The sequence below is a fragment of the Pangasianodon hypophthalmus genome, chromosome 2 (genome assembly GCF_027358585.1).
Source record: "Pangasianodon hypophthalmus isolate fPanHyp1 chromosome 2, fPanHyp1.pri, whole genome shotgun sequence".
Lineage (NCBI taxonomy): Eukaryota > Metazoa > Chordata > Actinopteri > Siluriformes > Pangasiidae > Pangasianodon > Pangasianodon hypophthalmus.
In genome coordinates, this window is record NC_069711.1 from 12,108,913 (window position 1) to 12,132,009 (window position 23,097).

The following is a 23,097-nucleotide window of genomic DNA, read 5'->3' on the forward strand; positions in this document are numbered from 1 at the left end:
TGGGACAGCAGGTTTGGGAATTTGGGAGAGATGTTTTGATTGGTTTAGACATTTATTTTCATCTTCAAATGACATATTTCAAACATTTGTTTATTATTTATTTGTAGAATACTTATTCATGGTGTCAATAAATCAAATTTCAGTAACAAGATTTAAAAATAATTTCTCCAAATTCATCAGCATATTATAATATTATATGAACAATGTGTAGAATTTACTATGTACATATTAACATATTGGCCTAATTAACATTCTGTAATTATTTTCTTACAGCAATGTCAATAGTAACAGGGTTTGCAAAATCTTCAATATTTTCCAAATTCATAACCCATCTTTTTCTAAAATTCAGTATGAACAAAAGTACAAATTCCTGCAAAAAACACAACTAAATGGTAAGTAACATTTTATAATTCATTTCTTGCAGTAGAGTTTTTTAAAATCAACATTAATCTATAAATTTATACGAACACAGTGCTCTAAGCAAAAATCTCTGCATGCAAAGTAGTAGGTCTAAGTAATGTACTGTTTCCCAGTTTACTGTCTTCCCCTGCTTCATAAAAACACCATTTAATGCACATAAGATCCAGCAATGCATCAATTAATTAGTTGTGTTGTTTCATGATTCATTCATTCATGTCTTAATAATATCCTTCACTCTTCCTCTCTGCATTGTTGTATTTAAAGACATTCCCAATTAACCTAATCCAAGTTTGTCCCAAATTACCAAACAATGTTTGTTAAATCTTGTTTTGTATTTTGGAACATTGTGGAAATAAAAACATATGTACATGATTTGTGCTAACCCTATGCTTACTTTGTTACAGTAGTACATCTTGCGTATATGTGCATCATATGTAGAATGTATTAGTCATGACAATTTTATAACCTTATAACTAGTCAAAGCATATGCAATTATTCCTACCTCAAAATGTTTGAGATAATTATCAGTTATGTCCATAAATGTAATTTATGGTGAAATACTGTTAAATAGTAAGAGTAATAGTAAAAAAAAAAAAAAAGGAGGAGGAGGAGGAAAAATGGAGGAAAAACCTCCATAACATCAAAACACTGTGATAGTATTAGTAATACAAACAAATATTTATTTTTACTGTAACAATTTGTAAACCTATACTAATTTTGTTATATAAAATACTGTCTGCCTTCAAAAGTAAAGGTGAGACACCATCATGTGTTAAACATACTTTTACCTTTAATTTTAAATGGTCACACTCATATATATATATACAGACTTTACTTATGAATCAGTGGACTTATCATGTATAAATACCATATAATAAGAAAACAACTATATACCCTTAATAATTTGTCCAATAAGAGAGATTTGTTAGCCAAATAATACTATATTACAATAGCAATCTGTCAACTGAACCATCATTTTTTCAGTGTTGTTCTCCTTAAAATTTATTGCTGTGTAAACAACAAAATTGATTTTATTTTGCAATGTCTTGTGTGTGTGTGTGTGTGTGTGTGTGTGTGTGTGTGTTAGTACTACTAACAAAAATTGCTGCTTTATTCAGAAATGGTTGCTTTATTGGAGTTATAAGGAATGAACTTTGTATTTGTACCACTACAATCTAATACTAATGAGTGCCAATACTAACTCTTATCACCAAGTAAACAGTAGACTGTATCAGTGCATTTTTTACATGCACACACTGACCATTCTCACCTCTACCATCAAATCGTCCCTCATTAGTCCAATTTTATATATTTTTTTACAGTATATAAGTAAAGTGTATATTCAAGAATGAATTTTCTTAATGGCACAATACACAGCAGACACGTAACATTAATAGTATGATGTTACACATTTATATTTCCTTGCTTAGTTAACAATTGTTTTTAGAGTAAATAGATTTTATAACACACAATGTAGATTAATGTTGTTTGGACGATAGAGCAAAATTTAATTAAACAATTTCAGCCATATGAAGTCAAAGAAAAACAATCACAAGGATAAATAGTGCAAATGTTGTCCGGTTTAGGGGGAAAATTTAGAAGTTAGTTACCTGTTTGGGAGCCGAAAGAGTCGACTCTTATTGCTGAGCTGAACCAAATGACCTGACTCACTGAAAAGAGCCGGAATTCAGGGGCTGCACTGTTTTCGTGCACGCGCTCCGCTGCTGTCTAGCGTCAGGTTGGCATAGCAACGGTCCTGCTACAACCTGCGCACTGTGAGCTTTATTCGGTTCCTCTAGTTTTACCTTGTTTATGTAATCGCCCTTAGCTTGAAGATGTGTTAAATATACCTAAGGGGAACATTCCAGTGCACTGTTTGAACACTTTGTGTAGCGTTGAGTAGGCTTGTTGGTATTTTTGGTCGTTTGTTTATCCTTTTATTGCGGTTAGACCAGCTAATGACTGACGTTAGCTACCGACTTGTCTGTATAATAAATAATATAGACATTATATATGTCTATATACACGTCAAATAATGACCTTGTTAGATTTAAATTTCAAAGTAAATCCAACAAGCAACAAGTGTGTGTTTTAAAGCTCAACGCAAAGTGAATTTGTTATTGTAAATATATCGTTTTAGACACATTACGTTTGAAACATCTGGAAATGTTCAAGAACGAGTATCAGGTAAGGCTCGGAGCACACAGCTAGCATTTACATGAACCTGACCTACATCAGTACCTTGTTTTTCTTTGTTTGATTGTTTTCTGATGTTCAAGGGTGGTGCTGTTGTAGAGGTCTTCAGTGCACAAGGAAAAGATCCCGTGGCAAAATGGAAACTTAGCGGCCAGCCGTCAATAAGCAAGGTAGGCATATGTAGCCTAATAAGTGTCACTGTGTATTATCTCTAATAGCAGGGACTCCACATTGATGAAGTTAAAAACAACAGTTTCACGAGCAAATATAAGCCCTTATGTCCATAATACACGAAAATATATCCAGAATGTGTTTTGTCTTCAGAATATGTTGAAGTTACTGCTGTTTTCTTTCTTTCTTTCTTTCTTTTAAACAGATGTTCGATAAAGAAATGAAAGGTTTTGTGTACAGCCTTGAAGGCAGCAGTCAAACACATAGGATGCAGTTACCCAAAGATGGAAAGACACCTCGTAAGTATAGTTAGAAGATCGTGCTTGGAATTAGCTTAGAAAAAAAAAACAAAAAAAAAAAAAAAAAAAACATTAGCTTCTCTTTTACAGTTTGTACGGTGACGGTGCCTCCACAAAATCATGTCACTGTGTCAGGTCCAGCCTCTTATAACCAAATTAAAGCAGCTTCTTTTTTTTTCTTTCAAAATCAGTAAACACAGTCCTATGTTGAAAACTTTCTTTCCTGATCTTCATCTGTATTGAAGGAACAGGGGCTTTATTTGATGGAAATGGCTAATCCATATCAGCAGTTATTATGTATGAGAGCTTGTTGATTTAAAATCCTTTATCTAGCTCTTTTGACTGACCTAATTTGAGACTGTGTATTTCTCATTTCTCTAGTTGTCCTGATTCAGAAGTTCCTGGTCCTGCAGGTGAATGTTCCTTCTGGTAAAGACTTCTCAACTGAGCTTGTGTAGGTGTTACACACAAATGCCTTACGGTCTATCAGTGTGTGGCATAAACACACACATTAAATGGATTCATCAATCAATGCATAAACACACTGATGTCACCTTCATTTAATTTGCTAAAGAATTTAACTTTTTTGTTAACAGGACCTTTGCTATAATGGCTAATGTGTTTACATGCTTGTAAGATGCTTTTTTTCTGAAAACCGGAAAAGGACTTAAAGATAAATGAGATTTACTAAAAAGGAATTAGCATGTAGATTGAATCTATTCACACATTCATGGGTGCGCTCACACACACACACATACACACACATACACACACACACACACACACACACACACACACACACACACACACAAACACACGCACACAGGAAACAGTTTAAACCTGCTTCCCATTTGCTTTACAAATAAGTTGCTATTTTTAAAAGTCTTATACCTCTTTCAGTGTTACAGATCAAGGGCACCTGAAGCGAAGGCTCTACTTGTCCACTGTCCACAAGGAGTTCTCAGCTACCCCTCTGCATGCCAGAATACCGCTTACCTGCCTCAGACGAAACATTGTGAGTGCTCAGAGGAGTTGCAATACCGCCAACATCACTCAAATGCTCCAGCATTAAAATGTGTTTTAACGTTTTGCCTCAAACTGTACTTAGTGGTGTAACCTGTGCATTGACCTGAGCTCATTCACCGCTGAGCTGTTCCGAGGAGCTGCATTCCTGTCTCTGGATGGCATCATAATCTCAGCCTGCTGTAAAGTCAGGCGTATCTTCACCATGAGGACTGAACCTGCGGACCATGTGGACAGAGGCTAGTGCAATTCATCCCATTTGAACTTAACTATATGCATTGGTGACTCTTAGCACTTATTGCTTGTCTGAATATTAAAAATATATTCAGTTTCTGAATGTTCTTAGAGACTTTATCATCTTATGAGGCACAAGTCAAGTATATTTAGATGAATAACATGAAATTGTTTGCATGTGTTTTTTATTCTAGATCCTTATGACATAAGAAATGATCCTAAAGAGGAGATTCCTAAAAGCTGCCAGTTTCCTTCCGAGGTTCAGCACATTACACAGCTAATGAATATGGAGAGACTGAGACACGCTGATCTGAGAAGTGCATCTATCAACTCGGAATCTGGTAACTGTGAAAATCTATCAAATATAACAAATTTCATAAATAAAGTAGCTGATTTCTAATAAATGAGCTGCATATTTACATCTGCTGGATGGAAGATTTTGGAAATTTTCCCTCTCTGGTAGAAAAATGCTATTACAAGCTATTTGCTGAAGAACATTTTGTAATGGAGTTGTGCTGTGCTCTTATCCACCACACAGATTAATCTCATTGGTTGTGAGTGCCAAGTCAGTACACACTGAGAGAGAATTCCAGGCGGGTACCCAAACCACATAATGCACACTAAGTAGTGTTCTTAAAGAGTAATGACACCAATGGAGTAGTGACAAATGAATTAGTATGATTGTATGCAGTTTGGGACATGGCCTAAGTATTCCAGACTCTGAGGATAATTATTTGCTACATTTACTCAGTATTGCACAAGCTTTATGAGTCACAGTTCTGAGTTCCAGGTGAAAGAGCAAAACCTCTGTGTTTCTCTGGTGTTTCTTTTGTCAGATTGTAGGCTGACTTTATATGGGGGCTGTGTGCATCTCTGAGAGCAATAGACATGAGCTAGCCCACTTACTCTAGCAAGCTAGCTAAAATACTTTGTAGAGAACAAAGCTGTCAAATCTAGTTGTTTCCAGTATGTGTATTGTTATTATTCTGTTTGTGTTCTTTGTGTATTTTATTATCTAATTTGTGTATTTTGTCCAAAATGCTTGGTATCCATCCAATAGTGTTAGCATGCTAGCTAAAACACGTAGTAAAGAATAAAGGGGCCAGAGAAAATATATACACTGACTTACTCAAATGACTTACTCGGCCAGTATAACCAAGTTTGAAATATAAAAATACAATACAATACCTTACAATATTCAAACCCCTCCTGTTAGTCACTAGCCAGCCATCAGAAGTTTTCTATCTCAACAACTTCACAACAATACTAGTTCCACAGCAAAGATAAATCAGTTCATTATCATATATAACAAATTAGAGAACAAATAAATGGCTTACCTGTTCAGCAAGAAAAAAAACTCCATCAGTCCTGAGTCCTTCTTCCTCTTATTATAGAATTATTATTTACTCTTTCACTCTTACATTTCCCTGTTTGCTTTGTTATGGACTCTCTGATTTTCTGACTCCTTCTCTCAATTGGCTGTGGCACCAATCACCATGTAGCTTCTTTCGTACCTGAAGTTGGGGCATGATGACTTTCATGCATCTCAGCTTGATCCTGCCAGAACTGACCAGACACCCTTCACACAACAGTTAGTGTGAATTAATATCACAGGACTGTCTGTGAGACTCACAACAGCTCAGGAGCATCATGTACTAAAGTAATTTTTTTGCCCCTCCTGACTCAATAATCATGTTTTTATTCATTTTTAACCAAAAAACAACCCACACTGAAACCCTACAAATGTCCTTGGGACTGAGTCAACATTGTCAAAGGTTTGAATCTCTCAGTGAGCCCTCCCACTGTTTTCAGCCTGTAGACTTGATGGCATGCCTCTTCATGGCAGTGGGCTTTCATCTTGTCTCCTTAGTCATGTACCTGCCCTTTCTATTCCAGCAAACCGCTTTTAGCTTTACATTTCTCTTGCAGGCGTCTCTTACCCTCCTGTGGCAGTAGCACTTTCCTCCTGACCTCCTGGAATTATGTGATCTATTGGCTCTATAAAACTGATATGACTTCAAATGACTTGCAACATTTTGATTAAAGGGATACAGATTTTAAAAACAAGCTTGGATGTCATGCCATTGCTGATCATGCTCTAAATAATGAATACACTCATAGAAAAAAGGTTCTTCAAGAATTCTTTAAGGGGTTTTAAAGTTTCATGGATTATTAAGGGTTCCTACAGTCCAAAAAAAGGGGTTTTACTTGGAACCCTTTCTGATAGGCAAACACCCTGTTGTGGGTTCTGTATAGAATCTTTAAGCATGCCCTTAGAAGGACAAGTGAAGAACCCCAGTAAGTGCTTAGGCAAGTTATTGCTGTTTCTTAGCAACTCTGTATCAAAACCTTTTGGCCAACATTCATTCAAACCTCACTGATTGTAGCTTGCTGCCAATTTGAAATGACACAGTATTTTGTACACCAAGCTGCCAAAATGACCTGACCTTGCTCTTTTGTAATATTGCTTTATTGCTGCAAGTAACAGATAAAAATATACTTCAATTTCAACAACTTATCAAGACCACTAAAATGAATATTGTGCATCCAAAGAAAAATACTTTGATTCCTTTAACGATGATTTTACACAGAGTAAATTGTTATATCTTTAAGTGAACTGCTTACATATTCCAGTAGGCCTATTTTTAACTAATGATGTTAAGACAGTGAGGTGTAATCCTTACAGAGTGCTTCAAATGTGAACTGTGAACATCTTTTTCGCCAACATTTTGCATAATTACTCTCAGCAGATACATATCAAATCAAATGTATGCTGGAAATACCTTGATAAGGCATTCCATATTCATCATTGTTTACAAGACACATGAGTGGGTCAGAGAGATCAGCCATATTGGAGCAGTATTCTGCATTGAAAAATGCTTTAATGACATATTTATAAATCCTTTTTTTCATTTATTTACCTGATTTTATTCTAAAATTCAAACTAGCGATCCCTGGATGAAGCTGCTCAAATCTAAATGAATGACTGCTTGATACAGTACAACTTAGACAAAGACAGAGCAGGTCTTTATTTTTTACAATGATTCACAGCGTATTACAGTTCCTGCACCATATATAAAAATGAACTTGTTGCAGTGTGAAGCATGATGTTTGTTCCTGTTGTTTTCTTACTCTGAATCTTTTAAACATAACTGTAAATGGTGATGTAGGACTTTTAGTAATGACCTTGTGTTAAAGTGCATGACATCGACAAGTATAGAGACCAGACTACACATGTATAATGCCTCACTGACCATCGTGATTAACATGATCAACAACAACATATATTATTAAAATAAAACTCCTACATGTGAAATGTAATGCCTTATTGCTGGGCCTGTAAAGTGTGCTGTATAGCACCGACGCTAAACTCACTAAATGCATCACAGCCAAGCCAATGTGGCATCTGTGTAGGTTTTTTCTTTTTATCCAAGTATCGATAATGTAAAATATTAGAATATCAGTTTTGATGCACTGATACTTCATAGCCCCAGATTTTCTTTAAAACTTGCTTCACATTTATGGTGTATGTATAATAATGTACTTCTTTCTGTCTCTTTATGACTTCTAGAACAGCTGAACACTGGGAGAGCTTCTCGGGGTCCTAAAACACAGGACTGCTCCCATATTGCTTTCGGTTCGAAAGTCACAGGACGCCCTCCGCTCACTGCAAGAAAAGGCAGTTCGTTAGCAAATGTGAGAGAACACAAAGCTCATTCAGGTAAATTCAAACTTCTGTATAAGGAAACATGCACTTAACCACATCTGGTAGATGTTACTCATAACCTTGTGGGTTTGCAATGCAGAGCCTAGCTCCATCTTATTACAGCTGATTCTTGCCTTGATTTTACAGTTAACCATAGTTACTGTATTCTGCTTACTGTATTCAGTTACTGCAAAGTCTAATGTACGTATGTTAATATACTGTACAAAAAAGGTCTGATTATTTGAAGAGAGAAACACAAATGAGGATTGCAGAGTTATTGACAACATTAATCCTAATATGCGTACTAAATAATAAATGAACTCCCACATAGTTATATTTACTCTTACAAAATAACTTTAACAGGAGTTATGGCTCACTCTGTGTGCAGCTGCAGATCTTCATGCACAATAGCAGGTTGTCAATGACATTTCAGTGTAATCGTGCTCTAATAAATACATGCAACATAAATTAATCTAGTATAATTACTGTATTCATGATCATAGGGAGAAGTGGAAGACTAAAGACACAACCACCAGCTGAGCAGGCATCTTCTGAGAGAACAGAGTCTGGGAGGCCAAAGCAGATTCATAATGCTGGGAAAGAGAGAATAGTTACACGTAAGGATCTAATTTTACTTTATTACATTACTGAGAAGTAATCACAATTATATTATTCCATTTTTCAAATAATCTTGTTTAGCTGAGTCTGCTATGTGAAACATGCGTTCTTTGCAGTCAGTTTATATTTGTAATGATATGCTGCCCTTCTCAATCAAACAACATTGGATGTGTTTGTTTTATACTATCATTTACAAGTCAATAGTAATATAATTAAAATAGTACTCATAAAACCTATAAAAATACAAAAATATATTCAAAATAATAAAAGATTGTGGTGGCTCTGGTTTTAAGGAGAACATGGAGAAATAGACAGTCATCAGCCAGCAGATACGGTGCCTATAGCATAGCAACTTTTATATCTTTTTAGATCATTAATTATTATGAATATCCAGTACTGTACTGTAAAATAAAAAGTTTTGACCTCATGCAGAATTTTATTTTAAAATTAAGGTTTTTGGTCTTCTATTTTGTTGCCTTTACCAGTCCAATGTCAATGTGTAGTAAAATATCAGTTCTCTTCTGCACTGACGGACAATCTCCAGCCTCCCTCAGAAGACAGAAAAAGAAGAGAAAGTTCATTAGTGATAAAAGGACATTAAATATACTGTGTGGGTTAGAAAGAAGTCTCAAGGGTTCAGGCCAGCATGAACTGTTGGCAATTAGAAAAGGTGATTACAATGTAAGTCTTTTCCAAAACGTGATGTGAATTTAAATCTGCAAAGCCCTTTTGAGGAGCTGGAGTCACTGCTACACTTGAGAAGCACTTTACAAGTGTTTGTGGTTTAATTAGGTGACTACTGAAAAGGTGAGGCTGAGTAGTGCCTGATAGATCATTTTGAGCATTCTCATTATGAAATGAGCCTTCATACTGTGTAAAGCATTATGTCTTTACATAATTTGGTTTTATGAAAGGTAATATCATAATGGTGAATGACATTCAGATGGCACTGTGGAAGTGTCTGTCAATTACGGGGCCAGGCTTACAGTGGACAGTGTTACAGTCCTGTTCATTCAGAGAACAAAATACTGCTATTTAGTGTTAAAAGAAAAGTAGCAACTGGTGTGCAGTGGAGGCTTTAAATTTAGTGATTTATTAATTTGAAGATGTGATGAAGAAAAGCCCAAATACCTAAAAGTATCATTTAACTCACCAACAGAGGGTTGAAGACTGACCAAATGTAACAGACTAGCTAATTGAAGGAAACTGAACACCAGTTAATCACCTCATGGGGATGATATCCATCCCATGCCAAAGCATAACATTTGATGCCAAAGCAATTAAAGTTTTCATTCATTTTCTGAGTATAAAGAAGTGGCAATAATACAAGCGTTGTCCTCTGTTTAGAACTCCCAGGTGAATATTTCCTTTGGCGGCTGTACCATAATCATACCCAGAAACATGGCATTTAAATTTTACAAGAAGAAGGTACATGTACTACTCAAGACCTGTTTGAAAATAAAGTTCATGGGTGCCACAGCCTTCACTCAAGGTGAAATTAACTTCACAGTTCATCTCCACTCCCACGGTTGCACTTAAGTGCTGTGCATTTGCTTGAAATAGATCACATACACACATGCTGTATTCATCACCTTGGTCTCGGTGGTGTCTTTGGCTTGCCTCTCTCTGGGTGTCTTTTCTCTTTAATGCAAGGGCACACAGACCCCACAGGCTCCGATATAGCTGGATTTGAATTATGATCTTGCAGAAGCAGTGCTCCCCATCTACTAATGATGCTGTTTGTGTGCCAGCGGGAAAACCACAAAGCTCCCCTACCCCATCACACATACTCGCACACTAGTAGCTAATGATGTTTTTTCCTTACCCTCTTTTCCCTGTCTTCTCTAAGGATTGAAAAATAAAACTAATAATAAATTTGCATTGTTTAGATGCTTCACTTGCATTAAGGCATATTTTAAGAGTTCATTAAAGCATAATGTTGCAATTACCAAATGTTGCGTGAAAACAGGACTGGATATGTCCTATAAATTCACCCGCAGCTTCTGGCAAGCATCACAGCATTCATCGCAGTCTGCTTTATCGTGATTATCCACTTATTTGCATATGCTCATTAAAATGAACTCAGGAAAGGAATATGAGCTTCAATATGAAAAATGAATGCTGAAACATTATGTGTAGTAATTAGATCTCTATTATTGATCTGCTTTGTGCCATTAAGTCAATGTGAGTTTCCTGAAGGAGAAACAAGCAGTTAATGTTCTCTGACTGAACACTGCAGCGTGTTTTTCATTAAATCAAATTTGTGATAGACATGACAGGAAATTTTTTGTCCTCTACTTCAAGTACTTCAAGAAAGGGCGCACATAAACTTAAATGTTTCTTGACAGATTAAATATGTACTTCTTCACAAGGGTTCTACAGTACTTTTTAGATGTTCCAAATACAACTCTTCTGCCCATCCATACAATTTAGGTGTATCTATGTGTTTTAGGAGGGTGACATGCTTGCTATTTATTATTTACAGCCAGGACATTGATCTTGAAATCCATCTAGCTTTAATGTTCAAGTGCTCAAGTTTACTTTTCAGTGGTTTTTTTAAACCTTATGTAATGCACACATGCAGCTAAGTGCTATACAAAACTCAACATGCTCTTGTTCTACAGATCAGACATGTAGTTCATATTCTCCTGAGCCAATTCCCAGACCTTCAGAATGCCTGAATGAATCTCCATCTGATTCACTCCCTGAATTGCATATTCTTGAGAATGGAAATGCCACCAGAAGGACTTCAACTCCAAGTCTGGATGAAGCTGAAGAAGAGGATGGAGAGGAGGTCTTTACTTTTTCTTCATATCCTCACTCAGCCAAAAGGGTTCAACCTTTCCGCGAGGACTTTGAGGGTTTATCTTCTGACCTTAAAGGTGATGACCTGGGGTGGGAAGGAGAGCGGAAAGAGGCATGTTTGGAGGATGACTTCATTGGGAGTGAGGGTGAAGAGGTACACATGCACACACACACACACACACACACACACACACACGCACACGCACACACAATTTTCACAATCAATGACAAACTACAGGAAACACTGAAATGATTCACAAGACTTATCAAATGCTTAAATATACAATATATTTAAAGTTATGAGAGCACAGTCAGCTAACACCCAGTTTGATTATTTGTGATATTATTATTTTAAAGCAAATAATGCCTTTAAACATGTAACTTACTGAAGCATTTCCACGCTACCTATGATAAAGCTTGGTTTCATTGCCTAGCAAACACATAAAAGCACACACACTGCTTGAACAAACTAAGAGGCCCAGTTCAGGGCTTTGACAGCAATTAACACATTTATGCCTGCATCTTGGGCCCAATTATCCAATTTCAGAACTCACAATGTGTTGTTAAAGTAATTTGTATGTTTACTCTACTGGGATATCACAGAAAGACGCCAATAATGCCCAGAACAAACAGAATTATTAAACAGTGATAATGAATTTGTAAAGCTGAATAAAGTCAAGGTCCCATCCTGCGGGGATCCCCAAGGTGTATATCACATCTTTACACAAAAAGACTGCAAGAAGGAAATGGTAATTTTGACTCAAAGGAGTGGGGGTGTGCCATGTTCAGCAATCCTTTATCGGTTTAGAAAATTCATTGCTAAGATTTTATTATGGACAACACTGTCTCCACAATTGCTTATTTGATTTCTTGCCAACAAATTGAAATCTTTTATTAATTTTATTAATTATATGATTATGATTCAATTTTAGTTATGTTTAATGATGTAAAACATCAGTGAAACAAGTTACTTTCTGTTGTCACTTATAGCAGCTATAAACAGTTATTCCTTTACCAGCATCTCTTTTCATCTCTTTCTCTTAAAGATAATATGACAAAAAATGCAGCTTGCTGTTTTACCAAGAAAACACAAAGCCTCTGTCCTGAAGACATTCCCGTCTCTGAAAACTTAAAATTACAGCTTTACCTCCAACTTTTACAAAGTGTGGACAATGATGACTACTTACAAAAATTCTAAATAAATTAAGTCCTCACAGAAAACTCAACCATTATATATTAATTAAACTGTTTATTTGGAACATTCACCATAAACATTTCCTGTCTAAGCTGTTACTATTGAAAGATAACATAGTAGAACAAGCATATTATTGTAATCCTTGCAATATAAATCTCTGATTAAATTTATCAACAACTTCTGACCAAATAGAATTGAGCATTCAACAGTACTGTGGTATAGCATTTAGCTGCCATCCCCATTTTATTCAGACAGCAACATGTATTTACAATGTTTTGTATAACAATTTCAAAAATTCACTTTAAAACTCAAACTGTCCAAATGAAAGAAATAATAATAATAAAAAAAGAACAGGGTAGAGATAGGTGTACCTGTCTCTAACTGATAGAATATAACATGTAAGATCTTTAGAATATCACTCCCAGAAGATTTTATCACCCCTATAAGTCCTTCATACCTCAGTGACAGACACATTCTTAGCACAACTGGATCATTTCTGCTCAGAAACAGCAGTATATTGACAATACAGACATATACTTTATTTTCCTCAGTTCTCTTACAAGGACACACATCTCAGTTCCCCAAGAGCTCATGATTCAATTATGTCAATGCAGAAATGGTTCGCTTCATTTCTTTTGACACTGTATTCAGCTATGTTGCTAGCTCCTCAGTTCAGAATTTTGTGAAGAATACATCACTTTTCCTGACGCTTTATTTCCTTTCCCATAGGGAACTCAGTCTCAGTCTCTCTAGTACATATATATATAGTGCTGCAATTACCTAGTACGTTTTAATTTACACCCCTGACAGGTTGATTGTGTCATTTCATGTAACTTATTCTTTCCTTCCCTTCCTCCTACTGCTAAAGTGTTTTTAAACACCACTTTCTCCCAATTTAGTCTTTTGCAAGTTCCCACCCTAGCGCTCACCTATCACACAACAGCTACCGACTGGGAAGGGTGAAAGCTAGCACATGGTTCCTCTGAAACATGTGAAAGCCAGTGACTGCATCTTTTCAGACTGAGGCTCATGCTGTGTCCGGGCAGCTAAACACACTTGGAGGAAAGCAGTATCTGCCTTCTTCCACATACAGACACCCAAAATTGGCTACTGTCTGTCTGATTGACAGCGGAGAGAGTAACACCATCCCTCCCACCAAGACAGCCGGGCAAATTCTGCTGAATTCTTACTTTGGCACAGTTGTTATATTTCTTTGCTGTCTCTTTAGTGGACAAGGTTTTTCTGTGTGAATCATTACAGTGAGATGGGAAGAAATAAAATGACCTCTTAGGGAGCTTTCAGGACTTCAGAGATGTTATTTTCTAATGCTAAATTCGTCCACCAAATGCTCTTGTCTCGTGTTTGAATGGCAACATTTTTAGTAGAAAAAGTGACATAATTTGCCTGATTTCACTGTCCACAAGAGAAAGAAGGTAAGGATGTTTTCACATTTGACATGAATGCTCAAGTCTTAATTTATGATCGGTTCTGGACTCATTCACGGGAGGGTGTCGTCATTGCTGATAAATTGATCCCTGATTCCTTCTAAATCAAGGATCGATTTCATATTTTCATATGTCACATCTGTTGAGATGAGATGTACAGACTCTGTTCTTATTAATGTGTATTTAATTAGCATATTCCTTTGTTTCTTTAATTTCATACTGGTCAACAATTCTTGTGCAGTATTTATAATAGTATTTATATAATTAATATTTCTTCACTCTTGCACTAATCAACAGTTCACGTAAAACCTTTCAGTCAAAGCTGCCCACTTACATTCAGAAAAATTTCAGTTTTTTTTTTCAAGTTGTAGCCACTTTTAGATGCCTTCTTCACTCCATATATCTAGAAAACATTTTGTCTCTTATCACATCACTTTTTCCCTGCCATTGTAAAACTTGAAAGAGGAAGAAATATAACAGGTTCGTGTAATTCATTGCCTGGCCCTGGGAACAGATTGCTTTCAAACATGCTGTAGTTCACTTGAAGCAAGCCCCAGACCAGAATTTTCAAGTGGACCAGAAATATGTTTCCTGGCTTTCACATAGATTTGAAAGCAGCATTCACACTCTCAGTACAAACAGCCTTGGGTCTGGGAAAAAAAAAGTACAACAATACAAAAGTGGCGCACTGAGCAGTGTATTAAAATGCACTCCTGGTTTTAACAAATACTAACGTTTTATGTATAGCCAATCAAGTATTATCAAGTGATAATACTGTTTCAAAGAACCTTGATAAAGCAGACATATCATCCATTTTTCTTTCTTTTTGGATAGCAGAATGTGTTATAGAGCAGAGTTGCAACCATAGAACTCTTCATCCGTAAAATGAGTTCCATGGACCTACTAAGTACTTATTGAAAGTTATTTAATGAAAATAATCCAACAATTTTTTCAGTAATATTCTGGCTAGGTATTAGACCCATAGAGCTTTTTTAATTTTTTTATTTCTGAACTGTCCACTAACAAAACACATTAAGTTCAAGGTTGGTTCCCTGGCCAGGGATTGAACCCAGGCTCCAGCAGTGAGAGCGCTGTGGCCTAACCACCAGTCCTCCAGGGACTCTATAAGAGCTCAGAAATAATTGTACTAATTTTGATAATAGTGGGTTGTGAGTAACCACAAAAACAAAACCCAGACCCCTTAGCTTTGCTTCACAGGATCCTCGGTACCTACTTTAAAAATCACCGTTATAGAAGACAATACAACAGCAGATTTGCCTTTAAATAGCTAAACCTTTCAATATGGACATTGCATGTAATATCCAGGAAACAGATTATTTATTGGAGCAGATTGCCAGGAGGAAATGGCTGAGAGATTTAAGTACGGGTGTCATCATTAGCCTAAAGCACAGTTTGCTGTTTAAGGGCATTAGTTCAGATCAGAGCCACACAAGTTAAAAGCCTTCATCTCTTTCTGAGCAAAGGCCAACAGACAGCTTGCAGTGCCCTGATTAATTGCCGGTAACTCTGATGTAGTCATGCAGACACCAATCACGCTGTGCTCATAGGATGTTTATTGGATGTTAATCAATGGTATACATCATAATTCTTTCTTCAAATTGTACCACTTGTGTTTTCTGAGGCAAAAGTTGCCTATTTTGTTACACTTCTGGAAATCACAACCCACCATTATCAACGTTGTATTTATTGAGTTTTTATAGTTATTACTAGCCTATAAAACAAGTTGTCCTATAAACAATGTCAGCTTAGATGATGGAAAATTCAGGAATAAAAGCTCTCTGGCTCCAATAAAGATCCAAGAATTTGTTGTACATATTTAAATAATGATTCTAATTTCATGAAATTTATTTTACAGTTAAAGGGGTCCCTGGCTGCAAAAGGTTTGAGAACCCCTGCTCTAAACCATGTTTTATAAAATGTACACAATGACTATGATATCTTTGAAGTCAGATTTTATGCTTAATATCAAATTTTGTGCTTGGTCTTGGAAGCTGGTCAAAACCATAAACTATGCATTTTTGCTTTGCCAGTGATATCATACAAGGACATTTTGTCAGTTATACAGCAATTTGGATATTGTAGTCATTTACCACCATGCAGTGTTATGCTGCTCTGCTATCCCTTCACCTATAGAGGCTCATGAACTTGCCATGGTTTCTTGTTTCAGAATGCTTCTCTCTCTCTCTCTCTCTCTCTCTCTTTCTCTCTCTCTCTCTTTGTCTCAGGATCAGAGCTTCTTTGGATTCTTCTCTCAGAGATTTGCAGCACACACCAATCCTGCTCCTCCTACCCTGGCTTCTGTTCCCATTCCCAGATCTACCTCTTCACCCAGGCTTTGCACTGAGCCAACTAAGGCCTCTACTGTTACACATACATCCACACAGTCTTCCTCAGAGGGGTCCCGAAGGACTGAGATGGTATGTGTGGCACCGACCCGCTGTCTCTCACCTTGCACTGCCAAACTGCGGAGCAGACAGGAACACTCTGGACCTGAGCGAAGCAGGCCTGATGGAGATATGAGGACATCCATTAATAGAAGATCTGTTCGAGAAATTCCCCCTGAGGATGTGAAGCTCCACGAGGTGAGCATGTTTTCCAAAAAGAAGCTTTTTTATACTAGATTTTGTCTTAGCCTAGCTGAATTGATTCTATTCTTATAATACTGTGTCTTGCACTCTCACTGTAAAACAGGAGTATAGCAAGCACTCCTGTAATTTCAGAAGATGCTTGGCTAACAGCAGTCCTTCTTCCTATTTAGTACTTTCGCATATGTATTTCTCAACTGTCCCTTTTGTTCACCACAGTGTTTGTCCTGTATGGCATATTAGGGCAAAAAACACTTGCGGAGAACCCATTAGTCATTTCTGATATGTATAATTTTAGGTTCCTAGTGAAAACAGTTCAGCAGCAAGGCTCAGTAGGAAATCACAGTGCACTAGTGAACAGAACGCTCCGTAATGGCTATTTACAGTACATCACAGTTTGAGAAAAGGAAAATGGAAGACAGCATTCAACCTTCAACCTGATCTGCAAAACAAATTATACATATACTTGTTGAGCATGATTGTACACGTGAACAGGCTTTTACTAGAACACATTAAGGCTCTTACATGTTATTAGAAATAGATTAGCTGAAGTGCATGCTTCAGATGAAAGGGCCTACATAAGCAGAGTGGTTTATTTGTAAGAGCTTTTGTTCACCCTCATAGATAGCATTTTTTAAAACAGGTGTCTTACTGAACCTATTGACCATAGGTTTTTGCATTTGAAAAGTAATTTTCACATTAACCACTGCTGCAAGTGCAGATTTTTCTCGGTACAGGATGGTTCGTCATGTTTGATTTTTGTTTCTCACTCTGCACTCTCTGTTTCCCATTTTCAATATTGCTTTGTTAATAAAGTAATATTCCATATGCACTCATTAGTTAATATCAGTATCAGTTCTTTGTCTTTTTGAGCAGATATCCAGGCAGTGGGGGCAAGCACTTCTGCTGATGGCTTTGCTCTAATGAAGTGCCAATTAGGCTTCAGTGTCTCATGGATTGGTTTCTAATTAGCTATAGCCTGTAACACATGACTGCCTACTCGCTTTGTGGAGCGGCACTGGGAGAATAATGAAGCTGCTTGGCATCTACAGGTGAGGGAGAGCATGAGGAGGATGCCTGTGGGCTCCAGCACATGTGATTTATCTAAGAAAGCAGAGCAGGAGGAGGATGAAGAAGAAGAGCTTCGGATGTTAGCTAGCCTAAAAAGACAGCAGGAAGAGGAGGAGGGTGGGACCTGTGACTCAGGCCTCAGTGCTTCACAGGTCAGACGGGTCACACACACACAAGCATATGTTTTATACTATCATACTGTATATATGATCGATTGTACTTTAATACTAGTTGCTGCACTGAATAATATATACAGAATATCCATAAATTGGTGTATTTAAAAAAAAACCCTTTGGCTTAAACAGCTGCACATCTTTCTGCATGTAATCCCTGTTGTCAGGTCCAGCAGTGCAATGTCAGCCTGAGTATGAGCAGTGATGACACTTCTACATGGACCCAGTGTATCCCTCTAGTGAGTGGCCATCTGCACATGCACATGGGCATGTCCTCTGGTGTAAGACATATCTCCGTGCTCAGCCTCATTAGACTGACTTGAATACGTGACCTACAGGATGGTCCTTGAAGTCTCAGGCTCAGGTTCACAAACTCCTTAGAGAAAGATTACATGTATGGCTTATAGCTGGGGGAAGAGAATATTTTGAAGTGTAAACTTCAAAATATAGGCATGATTTATATATGGTTTGCCAACTTGGTGTTATGATTTTGGGTAGGCTTAAACAAGTTCTACAGTGCACAATGCAATGCACTGTCCTGCTCAGCATAGTGTATTAGCTGTAGTAGTGGATAGCATTGTTCTGTCCTAGCATGAGTACAGCAGCAATACTGCCATCATCAGACAGCAGGTATGACACATCAGATTTCTCAGAACTATAGTCTTTATAGTGTTTTGATGAATTTATAATCTGTTGTTGCTCTTTTTCCAGCTCTTACTGATGCTTACACACACCCACAGTATCCACATCCATTTTTTGCTAGATTAGCTGAGATGAAAAAAAAAAAGAATGCTATTTTTATATGACCTGTGCAATTATAGACTATATATACATCTCTGTGATTGTGATTCTTCAGGCATCTGAACAGGGCCAGTACTACCAGAAAGAGATGAATCCACTTCTCCACTCTAATCCCAGGTAAGACATCATTCATATGTGTATATATATGTTAGAGCTTTCCATTGTCTTGTCTTTCACATCTGTCTGTCAAAATGACAGACAATATATACGCCTTTTACTTGATGGCAGATGCAGTTTGAGTTTAATCAAAAATTCTTTTCTCTATTATTTTTCTTTAACATAATTAGAAGTTTGAACATTTGAGTGAGCAGTGAGCAAAAAAGAAGAAAGAGATTATTTCAGAGTACATGGGTGAAGTACATAGAAGTCACTGAGGAAAACCTAACCTTTGTTGACGCAAAACCTTAAAAAAAAAAAAAAAAAAAAAAGCTTTCACCATACTGGTAAACTACCCAGTCAACTGAATGATTATAATAGTTTATAATGATTATGATTATAAAACTCCAAGTAAAGAATGTTTCATATCCAGTTGATTTAGTTATATTGCATGTTGCACTGTTGCTGTAGTGTGAAATCCAGCACATAAGGAGAAGGTGCTCCACCTAAGTGACTAATTAAGCATTCTTGTCAAGGCTGATGATGATTCTCTAGTTTCTAGTGCTGCCACACACATGCTTAAAGGCTTGCATGTGTCACCTGGCTGTCACCCCTGTAGGGGGGCTCCCCAGGAGGTCATCCATTTCCTCTTCTCCCTCTCACTAGGGAACCTGACAGTCAGCGCCACATGGTACCTACGAAAAGTTAGGATGTAATTGAACTTCTTCTGAAGTGATGGGCCATATGCACGTTAGGTCCATATGCATGTTGCAAGCTAGCTTAAATCTTATCATGCATACATATTTTTAAACTAAGCAGCTGTGCTTAGTTACCGTATTACTGCTTAGTTACTTAATTATGGCATACTGTGTCCAAAGTGCTCAAAGTAACAAACAGTGATAGTGGATATAAAAAGTCCTCCTGTTAAAATGGCAGGTTGAAGTGAAGTAAAAAATGAAACTAAGATAAATAATATCAGATCTTTTGCCACCTTTAATGTGAATGTGAATAAAAATAAAAAAAAACTTACAATAGCCTAGTTATGTAGGTGTGCGCACCGCTAAACTAACACTTTGTTGAAGCATCTTTTGATTTTATTACACCACTCAGTCTTTTTGGGCACATCAGCGTGGTACATCTTGACTTGGCAATATCTTCCCAGGCTTTCTTGCATAAACATTCTAGATCCATCAAGTTGGACTGATATTTGTAGCTTTTCATGATTCCCTCCACCTTCATAAAAGCCCCAGTTTTGACTGAAGAAAAGCAGCCCTAGAGCTTGATGCTGCCACCATCATGCTTCACCTTGGGTATACATATATACATAATAATATGTATATATGTATATATTTATACATATATACATATTGTACAGACCATAACACATTTTGCCACATAGTTTGGGGTGATTTAGTTGAGCTTGGATGTTTTTTTTTTTTTTTTTGGGAGAAAGGGCTTCTGTCTAGCCACCCTGCCCCATAGCCCAGACATGTGAAGAATATGAGAGAATGTTGCCACATGCAGAGAGTGATCAGTACTTGTCAGATATTCCTGCAGCTCCATTAATGTTGCCCTAGGTGTCTTGGCAGCCTCTCTGGTAAGTTTTTGTCTTGTCCTTTTGTTAATTTTGGAGGGATGTTCTAGGTAATGTCAGTGTGGTGCCCTATTTTTTCCACTTGTTGATGATGGCCTCCACGGTGTTCCATGGTACATCTCATGTTTTGGAAATTCTTTTATACCCCTCTCCTGATTGATATCTTTCAACATGCTTTATAAGCGCTTTGCAGACCATGGCATCAGTAGTCGGATAAAACCTAGAAGATGTCAAGAAAATCCTACAGAAACAGCTGGTCTTTATTTGGGGTTAATCAGAATGATTTCATTGATGACATCGGTATGATAATTACTTTTAAACATAAGATTGAATGCGATGTTCATTCTGAACACAGCAACATCCCCAATTGTAAAAGGGTGTACACACTTAGGCAACCAGGTTATTTTATAGTTTTTATTTTTCCTATTTTTCCCTAAAATGTTTCTGATTGTTTTTCACTTAATTTTTATACATTGTAATTTCACATTGAGGGTGGAAAAAGTTCTACCATGATTAATCTTAGTTTCTTTTTTACTTCACAAAAACCTACCATTTTTACATGGGTGTGTAGACTTTTTATACCCACTGTATCATGTATATTATACTATAGTTCAATTTATAAGCACTGGTACCAGCTACTTTATTGCATACTTTATTACATAATTACCCACAATATTAAGGAACAGGTCCAGACAATTATGAATATACATTGCAGTGCTATTCCTAGAACAGAGATTTTCCTCCCCCCTACAGGGAATGGATGGATGTACTCAGCCCTCCGATAATTCATCCTAGACAACAGCAGACTGAGAGCAAAGGAGACCACAGCAACATATCCACCAAAGGTGTTATATTAATGCTTTTACACTCAGGTTTATGCTTTGCATTAAGGAAGGTGTGATGTGTATTGGAGGTTTTTAAATTTTATACAGGTGAAACTCAAATTGATAAAAGAGAGAAGTCTATGACAGAACAGTAGAGCAGGACTGGTGTGCGGTAAGTGACGGTTTAATAAACATTCTCTGATATATGCATTGTGTGTTTTAGGGTCTGTGGCTAAGGAGAACTGCAGCGAGGACAAGTTTCTCAGTCTGCTCTATGATTCATGTCTGAACTGCTACTTTGATCCTCAGACTGGGAAGTACTATGAGCTGATCTAAGTTCGATGAAATCAAGGAGACTGATTCATACAGTCTGACAGAACAATATATTTCAGATATCATATAATAACAGGCACACAATTAAAGCACAATTAAAAATTAATATTTTGAAAATAATTTTGAACTGTTTTAGCTTTATTTAGGTTGTTTTTTTTATTAAGGCAAGACACTACAGGTAGAAATGACAATTTTGGTCAGGTCAGTTTGATTTTTTTGGATAAATTGCATCCATATTTTCTCTTTAAACTATAGCAATATACAGATCAAAACTCAACCATAAAATAGTTTTGTCAACTTGTGACCACTGTATTATCTGAAACTTTGATTCAGGCTCAAGCTTTGCACACTTGGCACAATCAAATTTTGTTTCCTGATATATATGTCAATATAAGTATGTGTCATTATGATATGTCAGTTTCCTTTATAAACCTTATACACCATACTAACTAGAGTGGAAACACATTAAAGCACATTGTATTTTTAAAACAGTTTTTCTCTAAATCAGTTTTGTTCTATATTCAAAACCAAAAATGTCTAGATGACCTGCATTCATGACATGTTCATTCCTGTCCCTAATTAGAAGGACATTACAGAGGATTTTCCCAAAATGTTGATTATTGTTGGATTTCCACTAGATTTTATATTGAAAAATTGGCATTGAATATTTTTTTATAACAGTGCAGGTTTTTTCTTAATTAAACTAAAAAGAAATTTTATTTCAACAAATGTTTCTGTAAATGTCTTTCTCAATTGTGAAATAAATATGTTAGTACCAACAACACCAAAAGACTACATTTGTGGTTTTATTAAGTATGCAAATGTCTGCACATTTAATTAGCCTTCTTTTGCATAAAATAACATATTGAACAAAGTCCAATGCAAAAATATTTCTAAGAATAACTAATCAATTGGCATAGAGCGGTTGTGATATCTATTGTTGAAAAAAAAAATTATCCTATCATCTTCTTCTTCTTCTTCGTATTGTTCCCTGGTGGTCTAGCGGCTAAGGCTTTCACTGCTGTGGCCCAGGCAGGGAACCAACCCAGAGTACTGGGAGTGTACTCTCAGTGCTGGTCCCAAGCCTGGATAAGATGGGTGGGTTGCATCAGGAAGGGCATCTGGTGTTAAACCTGTACCAAGTCAAACATGCCGACCAGTGATCCGCAATGGTGACCCATAATGGGCACAGCCGAAAGAACAACAACAATATTATTATTATTAGTGTGGTTGCCAATGTCACATGATGTGAAACTGAATGACTTGGAAATCTGGTTGTGATAGGTTAGTCTGAATAATAATGGCACCACATCTTCATGAAATTTCAAAGCTCACCATTGTCAATGCCATGCAGGAACAAGCAGTTATAGCTAGGTCAAACAGAACTATTCCCTGGCTTCTCTGACCACAGTGAACAAACAGGTGACTGAACACTTGTCTTTTTTACAGTACTAACTTTTTACATGAACTATATTCACTGTTTGGAG

The 23,097-nt window shown here is 36.7% G+C and overlaps 1 protein-coding gene across 5 annotated transcripts; it reads left to right on the forward strand.

The window, feature by feature from the left end:
* The first annotated feature begins 1,971 nt into the window (after positions 1–1,971).
* Positions 1,972–22,382, forward strand: cfap20dc (CFAP20 domain containing). 5 transcript variants are annotated; one of them, XM_026911066.3, is made up of 17 exons: positions 1,972–2,195; positions 2,561–2,607; positions 2,700–2,786; positions 2,993–3,086; positions 3,468–3,540; positions 3,987–4,101; positions 4,195–4,348; positions 4,538–4,684; positions 7,915–8,064; positions 8,553–8,666; positions 11,292–11,626; positions 16,359–16,715; positions 17,771–17,941; positions 18,130–18,243; positions 18,819–18,880; positions 21,207–21,298; positions 21,501–22,382. In XM_026911066.3, the coding sequence occupies exons 2-17, from the start codon at positions 2,587–2,589 to the stop codon at positions 21,611–21,613; spliced, it is 2,199 nt and encodes a 732-aa protein (XP_026766867.3). In that variant the 5' UTR covers positions 1,972–2,195; positions 2,561–2,586; the 3' UTR covers positions 21,614–22,382. The 5 variants fall into 5 exon arrangements, with proteins under 5 accessions (XP_026766867.3, XP_026766811.3, XP_026767003.3 ...); XM_026911010.3 differs by having other exon boundaries at positions 1,972–2,607; XM_026911131.3 differs by having other exon boundaries at positions 1,973–2,607; positions 18,130–18,201.
* Positions 22,383–23,097: the final 715 nt, after the last annotated feature.

Bases quoted from the DNA above. Each gene is read 5' to 3' on its own strand.
- cfap20dc (XM_026911010.3), top strand. From the start codon at position 2,587: ATGTTCAAGAACGAGTATCAG. The intron at 3,541-3,986 runs GTAGGTGTTACA...TACCTCTTTCAG, and splicing joins GACTTCTCAACTGAGCTTGT to TGTTACAGATCAAGGGCACC. The intron at 4,685-7,914 runs GTAACTGTGAAA...TATGACTTCTAG, and splicing joins ATCTATCAACTCGGAATCTG to AACAGCTGAACACTGGGAGA.